Source organism: Rousettus aegyptiacus, unplaced genomic scaffold (assembly GCF_014176215.1).
Source record: "Rousettus aegyptiacus isolate mRouAeg1 unplaced genomic scaffold, mRouAeg1.p scaffold_m13_p_8, whole genome shotgun sequence".
Taxonomy (NCBI): Eukaryota; Metazoa; Chordata; class Mammalia; order Chiroptera; family Pteropodidae; genus Rousettus; species Rousettus aegyptiacus.
The window spans coordinates 60,596,358-60,606,721 of NW_023416311.1; the positions used below are offsets into that span (position 1 = coordinate 60,596,358).

At 30.7% G+C, this 10,364-nt stretch overlaps 1 protein-coding gene across 12 annotated transcripts in view; it reads left to right on the forward strand.

Moving 5' to 3' along the window:
• TMEM161B (transmembrane protein 161B) overlaps nt 1-5,261 on the forward strand; it is a 63,504-nt gene extending 58,243 nt beyond the window's left edge. For all 12 annotated transcript variants that reach the window (XM_016118690.2, XM_036225280.1, XM_036225281.1 and 9 more), the window contains 3 exons: nt 1,453-1,627; nt 2,792-2,888; nt 3,989-5,261. In XM_016118690.2, the coding sequence (XP_015974176.1) occupies nt 1,453-1,627; nt 2,792-2,888; nt 3,989-4,266 (550 nt within the window). In that variant the 3' untranslated portion in view covers nt 4,267-5,261. The remainder of the gene's footprint in view (nt 1-1,452; nt 1,628-2,791; nt 2,889-3,988) is intronic.
• The last annotated feature ends 5,103 nt before the right edge of the window (nt 5,262-10,364 follow it).

Sequence of the window (10,364 nt, forward strand, 5' to 3'; positions counted from 1 at the left end):
AGGCCTCCTTGTTACACAACTCTAGGGAGCACAGTTGTCTGTAGGCCTCCTGGAAAGTTTCAAGGCTGCGGATGGCCTTGGCATCTTCTGTACTGTCTGTCCCATGTGACTGTCTCCTTACACTCATTGTTCAGTATAGTCGAAATGTGTGGATAAAAAGTTATGCCTTTATCTTTCCTAGCCAACTGTTCTTTTCCATTGGAACTTTTATATCCATGTGCACTCATGACTTTGTAAAAAGGAAACCAAGAGATCCTACACATAATAAAGCCTTTGTTCCATTCCCATTTCTGACCTCCATTTCATAAATAGTTCAAACAAAAGTGTATACTTTCACATCTTCCTCTCTGTCTTTTCCGTTTCATGTACTGTTTAACTTTATTTCCCCAGGCAACTTCTATATTGTAGTTTTAGTTCCTTTCCTCGGTACTTAAAACTAGACAGAAAGAAGGGGTGATAATGAAACTGGAGGAGGAGCGTTATAAGGTATTTTATCCTTTTCCATTTGTTTTTCTTTATAGCCATACATTTTACCCTTGAGGTCTTAGAAATTTGAGGGAGACCCTTGTCTTCCTATTCTGGCAGATCACTCCACACATTTCAACAGTCATATATTAAGTACCTGGTATGTGCTAGAAAGTAGACTAGATGCCAAGTGTGGTCTAGGTATTACTTTCAAATTACGATATGACTCTTTATCAAAGCAGAAATTATGGTCCTTTCAAAACATTAAACCCCAAAAGGACATCAGAAATTCTCTTCTTTCTAAAGTCCTTTAAGGAGCCCTCACCAGTAGTCTAATTTCTGAAAAAAATGTTTTTACGATACATTTCATGTGGAGTCCTTACCTTAGCCTTGAGTGATTGCTCAGAAATTGAGCTAGCTTCAGCACATAGCAGGTTAAGTGACTTGTTGGAGAGAAATCTGAGGCCTCTGCTTTCTTCATAATATATCAGTATCTTGATTTTTTTCCTCAGTGATCTCAATCAGGAACTCAGCAGATTGGAAGAGCCTATCCAAATATCTACATAATCACATAAAACTTTAGCCAATAATAGATGGATCATTAACTAGAGAGTTCTACAGGAAGTCTATTTCTTCTAATTTCCACTTTAAGAGCACCCACATCTCTTCATTCCACAGCCAATGTTTTTCCGCCATGGAAAAGGCTAAATGAAAATAAAGAAAGGATCTCAAGTACTGCTTTACTTTTTTCTTCTAGATATCTGTTACTACTTTACTGTCATGATACATTTATTTATCTGGTTCTGTTATGCAAGTGAAAGTATTATATCGTTAAGTCTGTGATGGTGGGATACTTTTGCTTTACATCTCCAACTATAGCTAAGTACAGGTTCCCTATACCTTATATGGTGAACATTAATGCATATAACTAGCATGTTACAATATTTTGGTCTTTGAGAGCACCATGTCAACATTTTTGCTTTGTAGAATGACAGAAGCTACATTCGATACTCTGCGACTCTGGATAATAATCCTGTTGTGTGCTTTGAGATTGGCCATGATGCGTAATCACCTGCAAGCTTATTTAAACTTAGCCCAGAAATGTGTGGATCAGATGAAGAAAGAAGCAGGACGAATAAGTACAGTTGAGCTACAGAAAATGGTAAGTTTTAAACTAGTAAAAATGAAAAATAGCAAATACTGTGTTATTAGAAAAATTTTTGGTTTTCATTAATAGTCATTTTATTTCATAGTATTCTTATTGTAAGTAAATAGGATAATTTTAAACAGACAGAAACCAAAGAAACCTTGATCTGATGTTGGTGCAGAAAATAGGGTGTTTTAAGTATCATACAGTTGGATGGTCCCAAAGCTGTGGTATGTCTACTGTTACTAAAATGGGACCCCCTAATTGATTTGAAAAGCATTACAACATACTGTTTAGCCTTTATGAATTAAAGGGTAAGAAATATTAGTTTCAGTGACTACATTTATTCCTTTTAACATTCTAAGTATTGAACATGAAATGTAAATATTTAACTTCCTGGGGATTAAGTTAAATATAATGGAGTTTAAGAAGCAAGAGGAACTAAAAGTATTATTTGGGTGGGCTTAGTAGGTACCACAGAGCTGATGATTGATGTAAATATCCTTTAGGAATTTGTGTAACATAGAGGAATAACTCAGTTGTAAATTGTTAGGAATTAAGTTAAATATTTAGCATTATAATGGACTGGACCTATAACCTGATCTTCTTTTTTTTTTTTTTTTTGAGAATTGGAGTTGGGTCCTGTTTTTGACTCATACATTTATAAGTCAGGAGTGTTGATCAAGATTCAAACAACTTTTCTTCTTTTCCTTTTGTATATTTTCATACTCTATAATTTGACCTCAGTAAATATGTTCATATGGGATAATAATGTTTTTATTTGTGAGGGGTTTATGCTCATATATGACTCTGCCAATTATTGTTATTTAGTTTGATGTTTTAGGTATTTCTCTTTAGAGATTTTAGCATTTTGTTTTGTATTTGAAATATAAGTGAATATATACCATTTGAATTTTAGTGGTTATTTTCAATTTAATCACTTAATTTTTTTAAGATATCTATTTTAATATTTTAACATTTAAACAACTTATCTTCAAACTGAGCCTTGCCGAAGTCAGTTTAGGAACATTTATAATAAAATGCAAACTTATTACCATTTAGCTTCTTTAGCAAGAAAGGATTACTTGTCTCTTAAGAAATTAAGTTTGATAATTATATGAAAGTTTAAATCACTCATAACATGTCAGCCATATTAGACACTTAAAAATGTTGTTGCAGGTGGCTCGAGTCTTTTATTACCTTTGTGTCATTGCACTGCAGTATGTGGCACCTCTGGTAATGCTTCTTCATACAACTCTGCTTTTGAAAACACTAGGTAGGTTTTATTTTCTACCTGTAATTAATAATGCTTTTTGTTACCTACAAAGAAACATGCCCCTTAAAATTGTTTCTCTTTATAGAAGTTTTAAAAGGAAACATGGGAAACTATTAGCTGCAAAAATTGATTCCTAATGTTATGTTTTACTTATAAGAATTATTTACTAGAAATTAATTTCCAAATTTATTGAATAACTTGAGTGAGCACTGTTGATCTTAGTCATTTCATGTTGTAGAGGGATTTAAGGTTTTGTTAGTGTTTAAATTTGAATTATTACAAGGTACTTGTAAACTTATATGAATTATAGAATCCTTTGGTGATAATTTATATTGAAAGAGTAAAGATTTCTTCTTGGAGGAACAAAACTCTCCTATAAGTGTATTCACTAAGCTGCTATCAAGACCCTGTGTGGTGTTATTCAAGAACTATCATTTATGGTATTGCTGATTTCCCTTGGTGCCAATGTGAGGGTTTAAGAAGCTAAAGGAACTAAAAGTATTCTTTGGGTGGGTTTAGTAAGTACCATAGAGCTGATGATAGATGTAAATGTCCTTTAAGAATCTATGGAACATAAAGGAGTAGCTCAGTTGTATATTATGTGACTCATATCCTATCCAACATTAGAAAGTATATGATGAAAAATTTTCTAGAAGCTATTAATAGTCTCTCACATTGAAATCATAGTTAGTTTCTGAGGAAGAAATTTATTCTGTTATTCTAGAGGAGAAAAGAATTCTAAGAAGTTATTGAGTCTGTCTTTGTCACTCCAGTAGAGGTAGTTGATTCATGCATTATAGAAGGAAAAAAATTGTTTTTATTTTACCAGATTTTATTAAAATCTGGCAGTTATTAAAAGTAAATTAGACTTGTAGCTTTTATGTGTGCTTTTACTAATAAAGCCAGATTATAGCCTGGTCAAATTAAGAGCTTTTTTTTTTAACAAATATGTAGAAAGATTATTATTTTACTTTATTTTTTAATAAATGCTAAATTTCTATTCTTAATTATAAATATAAGTTAACGAATTTAATTTTTTTAAATAAAAATCTTTGGAATTAGTTAACCTTCCAGTCTTATTTGTGTCTTGAATTTTCCAGGTAATCATTCCTGGGGCATTTATCCAGAATCTTTCTCTACCTTGCCAGTGGATACTAGTCTACCTTCCAATTCTGTTTACTCTGACTTACCCTCTGTTGATGGGAAGATGAAGGTAACTGTTACACAAATAACAGTGGCACTGAGCAGCTTAAAAAACATTTTCACTCCTCTGCTTTTTCGAGGACTTTTATCTTTTCTGACTTGGTGGATTGCCGCTTGTCTCTTTTCTACAAGTCTTTTTGGGCTTTTCTATCACCAGTATCTCACTGTGGCATGAATCTCAGTTACAATAAAGGATATCCAAGTCACACTTTGGATTCAAATATTTGTGCCCTTGAAGGGCTGACAAAAACCAGAAGAAATCAAATACAAAGAAAAAAAAAAAACATATCAGAATATCCAGTTTGAGATACTTCCTCTGTATTCTCAGGGTGAATTAATGGTATAACATGTATAATTATAGAATCGGTTGTTAAGTGCTATACTGTGGCATTGGGATTTTAGCTCCTTGTATTAACTGATAGGAGAGGACTATCTACAAGGGTAATACTTCTGATTACCTTGGTTTACAGAAACCTCCAGCAGTCTTTGAAACTTTTCAAATAACTCTAGTTATTGATTGATTTCCCTTGGTGGTATTAAGGTACTGTTAATATTCATATGGCTGCCTATACAACAGTCTTCAAACTGAGCCATGTTTTAGAGGGGGGAAGGGAGCTAAAGTCGCTTCTGTTGGTAATGTGTTAGTCACTCTTCAAACAACAACGAATCCAACAGAAATGAAACAATAGCTACTGTATATTACAGTAAAGAAAGCTGCATAGTAATTTTAAATTTAATAGATGTACATGCTTAATATCTGTAAGTACTGTTGCTTAAGTAACAAAAAGAGTATTGTTTTTAAATGTATTTTATTCAACTTGAGGGAATCTTTCAAAATGATTGGCTATATGAACGTTTGAAATCTTGCTGTTCGGTTTGGGCCTCCCATATTTTATGAATCTAAATAGTTCTTTTTAATAATCTAAAAATATTTATCAATATTGATCAGACTTTTAAAAAGTCACTTTGTACTCCTGCTGACTATCTTTATGTATTGTATATATTATATATTAAATATATAATATATTGAGATTATAAAAGATGAAAATATTGAATTATAATATTTTAAGTTGCTGAATGTATGTATGTTAAAACATGATTGAATGAGATGTATTTGTATCTAGAAATTTTCTTTTTGGAATGAAATTAAAATGCATTTTTGAAAGTTCATTAGAGCAAGCAATTTATTTGTGTTGCCTGTGTGACAGCAGTTATATTTTATAAATAGTTGATTTCACTCAAATAAAAAATTTTTTTCTGTCATTTTCAAAAATTAGAATCTTTTCCACTCTCAACAAGCCTATAGGTATCACTTAAATCTGTATTAATTAGAACTTGTATTACATTTGTAGTGTCTAGAATTGGAAGTATAAAATGTTTATTTTATAGTCCAGAAATGGAGATAATTTGATTGAAAATTTTAAATGAAATTTTAAAAAATAGTAATATTATTCTTCATGCTTTTTATATCTAAACCCAAAATGAAGGGTTAGAGTTATAGATTGATGAATATGAGATAAACGGGGTTTTTTTTAAAACAAATTTGTAGTTTATAAATATTCTTCCATATAACTGTATTTAGAAACTGTATATTATGTTTCAGTGCTTTCGTTACTATTAAAAGCAATTGTGAAATTTCTTTTAGATTACTTTCAAGGCTTGTGGTTCACTTTCATTTGAATCATCTCAGTGCAGCAAATTCCTATCTTTTAGTGTAGATTATATATTTTAGGAATAGCTGTTATTTTAAATCTGAATAATAAGTGTTTAAGTTGGATAACACTGTCTGGTTGAAATGAATTGTGCGTGTAGCCTAATGATACTTCATGTAGATATCCAAAAGAAGCATTCCAAGTATACCTTGAGATAATCAGCATCACTAAAATAAGGATCTTATAACAAGATTACAGCAAACTATGATATTTTATGTGTGAAAGTTCTCACATGTTGGACTTGAAAAGAATCTCATCTGGTATTTATAATTATTCTTATTAAAGAACTACATTTTAAATATTACATTAAAGCTGTTTTGAGTTTCAAAGATTATATAGTGGGTTTATGTGGGGAAAAGAGATATAGAATTTATTATTGAATGGATGGAATAACATGTATTTCTAAAATACTATTGATTCGTTCTTTTTAAACTTCAATTCTCCCTGAGTATACTGAACTTAAACAAGCTGCACATTAATATAAGTACTGGGTTGGTTTCTTTTTTCTTTCTTTCTTTTTTCTTTTTATCCTTTCAAAGCAAATTTAAAGAGAATGATGGTTATAACTACTAACTGGTTTATTTATGCATCTTGTCTTTGTACCAAGAATTATGTTCTCTAAGTTCAAAAGGGTTTATACTCTATGTAAACCAAATACTATTTTAAAATTCAGATATAATTGACATATAGCATTGTATTAGTTTTAACTATACAACATAATTCGATATGTGTATGTATTGCAAAATGATTCTAAATAATATTTTAATAGCCTAAGTTATATCAGTAGAATGCTTTTATTGTTTATATTTGATTCTAGTCAACATGCTTCAATGGTCAGTTACTTTTATTATATATTTTTGCCAAATTAACTAGGAACTCTTATCTTACTTTATATGATTTGTGGAATTTAGTGTGATAATTTATTCATTTTTTCTCCCCCTCCCTGCCCATAGCATTATAAAACTCAGAGCTCTATTCTCCTTACTACCTCCATTGGTTTAATTTGTCTGAAATGAAAAGCATATAATTTTATCTTAATATCTGTATTCATGTTGATTATCTTTGGTATTTTCCCAAGAATTCCAGTTGCTATGTATAAATGACCAATACATCCAAGTAGAATGGGCTCATTGTCTTATTGTTTCTGATATAAATATCATTGATAAAATAGTGACATTTCTTCTTGAGTTATGATTCAGAAGAGATATTCATCCATTAATGGAATTGATAGATCCAGGAAGCAATAAGTAGAATTCATTATGAAATCTATAATTGGAACTTCACTGGATAGATTTTATTCTTTCAAATGAAAGATTAAATTCTTAGTACTGCAAAGCATGGGGTCTCAACATTCTCTGAATTCATACATACTTTCTGAGCCATCTCATTATTGAAAATGGTCTATCATGGTATATGGCTCTATTCAGCAAAATAAAGGTAAGTGATTTTTGAGTGTGGATCATCTTGTGTCTTCACAGAGCTTTAGGTGGCTTAAATAATAGGATTTAAACACTTACCATCCTAAAGCTTGAACCCAATGTCTCAGATAGTCATACAATCTCATCTTTTAACTCCCACTCATCTCATTATATCTATACCTTGGGTTTATGGCAGTGCTGGTTATATGCCATGAATACTCTGACAGGGACATTAAGGATGGCCAGAAGGTTGTCAGTCTTTCCGTTCTTTAAAGTGGTATACATTTTCAAGTAATTTTGTTTTCTTTATAAGAAAAAAAGAAAAAACCAGATATAACCTGTGCATATGCTTGTCATTTGTTACTAAGAGACTCCTTCAGCTTAATTTAAGAATAAAGAAACATCTTTTCTTATCCCATTTCTGCCTATTATCTGTTTTTTGCATTCACTAGGTATTCACTGTTTACTAAATACAACTGAATTTATCACTGTTGACCTCAGTTTTATTATATGCAAAATAGTTTACATTAAATATATGGCCATATAGTTCTAAATCTGATTTCTCATTGTGTTAGCTTGAGAAAAATGAATTGCTATTTTTGGCTTCAGGAATGGATATAGGTCATGTTAGATGTCATCCAGTCATTGTTAATCAAAAATGACCTCATAAAGAGTGTTTTCTGTAGGAATATTTTGGTTTGTACTCAATTCAATATTTGTGTGCTTATAAGGTTCCAGAGAGTGACCTAGAGGCAGCAGTAAACAAAACATCAGAATCCCTGCCCTTTAGGAGTTTAAGAGTCTAGTGGGGTAGTGCAGATACTAAACAAAGATGAATGAGTTAAATATAGAATATGTTAGATAGTGATAAGAGCTAATGACTAGAAAGTGGAGAGAATCAGGGAAGAGGGAATGTGAAGTTGGATTGTAGAGACAGAGTTAAAATTTTAAACAGAGCATCCAGGGAAAGCCTCACTGAGAAGGTGATTTCTGAGAAATACATTGAAGGAAATGACCATTGTAATGTTTTGATTTTTTTTTTTCCCCTTAATTATATCACTACTTCATTGGTTGACAAAACACCCTGATTGCTTGGACTTTGCTAATCGTGAGGTCACTGAAGGAACTTTTTAAAAGATAGACACAATTATATAATCCCCAGTTGAGTTGGTATATAAAGGAAGGATTACAGCCATTGAATTAAGTGCTGTTTTTTTGCAAATAAACAGTAAAACATATAACAAATATAATCTCACAAGTCCACTTTTATAATTTCTTTGTCAAGTGCTTTTTACTTTAGACATGTTTACATTTTGTTTCAGTAGAAACTTTAAAGATTCAAAGGGTTTCAAAAGGGTCGTTAAGACCCAAAGCAATATGATGTGTCTACTGGCAGACAAATTTTGCCCACTGCTCTTTAATCTGTCAGATAAGGTTACAGAAAGGTAATTACCAAAAGGTAACATGGCTAATGACAAATTCGGATTAATAATGTCAAAATTTTAAATGTATAACACAGGTTAGGTATATTAAGTACCCACTGCTAAAGTATTAAAAATGAGGTAGATATATTTTTAAAAAATAATACTCTACAAAAATTATCTTTAACATCTATTTTGTTTATTTGGAATGCATTTTTCTTTCTGTAATTCTACAGTATAACAATTTATATTTATGAATAGAAAATTCCAGAAGACTAAAATGAAACCATGTTAGTAGAATTACTTTAAATAAGTAGCAATGATAAGACATAGGAATTACTGTAATAATGTCTATGTACATACTTATTCTTTCATTTCTATTTAAAAACTTCTTAGAACATAAAAGGTAATTTTTTTCTACATATTTAAATTTCTTTTATAGTAGGTGGTCCACATACCTGTTTTGGATAAGTGGCTGATATCTAACGTTGATAATCTGTCAACTGACTAGTCTTTTGAAATCAAATACTAACATGAAAAAGAAATGAACTATAGGAATACACCAGAAAATTTATTTAAAAATTTTTATTATTAAAAACTGTCTTAATTTACTAGGAAAACTTTAAAAAGCAACGTTGCAACAACATGGTAAACAGAGTCATTTCAACTATTCACACTAGAATAATTGGATATATCCATATTTTAATAAATGAGCCTCAATCTCTACATCATACTACATACAAAAATTAATTCAAGGGGGACCATATACCTCATTATAAAAGCCTAAAACCATAAATTTTTCAGAAATCATAATATTTGGTAATTTTAGGGGTTGACAAAAGTTTCTTAGGATACATGCAGTAACCATAAAATTTATGTTGATGATAAAAGAGATTTCAGAAATTAAAACTTAACATCAAAAAACATATTAAAATAAGCATAGCTTGAGATAAAATATTTGCAAACATGAGACAAAGGACTTGTTCAGGATATATAAAGACCTACCAAAAAAAAAAAAACCATTAAAGAAAGAGCAAAAAAATTAAAAGACCATTCGCAGTTGACCAAAAAGTGTAGGTACTGAAACTCCAGCAATTTTAATACAGTGATTTTTGTTATAGATTTCTTTTATTCCTATACTGAGTTCATTGAGGTTCTTAGACCTTGGGTTTTTACCTGAGGTTGAGTTACTAATTTTTTCATCCTGAGGAAAGTAGAAATGCAGTATCAATGCATTGTTGATTTTTACAATAATTTTTTTGACAGCTCTTTCTGCAGAAGAATGTGTTAAGAGAGTGTTAGATTCTTAAAAGTTAAGATGGTTACATAAAATGTTAAGTAATAACACTACCTGGATTAAGCATAAAAGGCTTTCTAATTACACGATCAGACATATGCATTAGATTTGTTAATAGTTTCCTTTACCTCTTTAAGTATTGGTTCTGCTTGAGAATATTAAAATTGTTGGCAGAAGTAGTGAATTTCAGTTTTAGCATTTTAAGTGGAAAAGTGTTTTCTTGTCACTCCGTTTGAGAATTTAGAGGTACCATGTTTGTAACCATCTATTTGTTGCTGGCTTGTAAAGGAATAAAAAAAATTTTTGTTGTTATTAAATTAAATTTGTCCCACAACTCATTGACACTCCATTTTTTTTCCTATTCATGTTTCATTTCAGATAGTTTTTATTGCCATGTTTTGAAGTTCACTAATTTTTTGTGCATT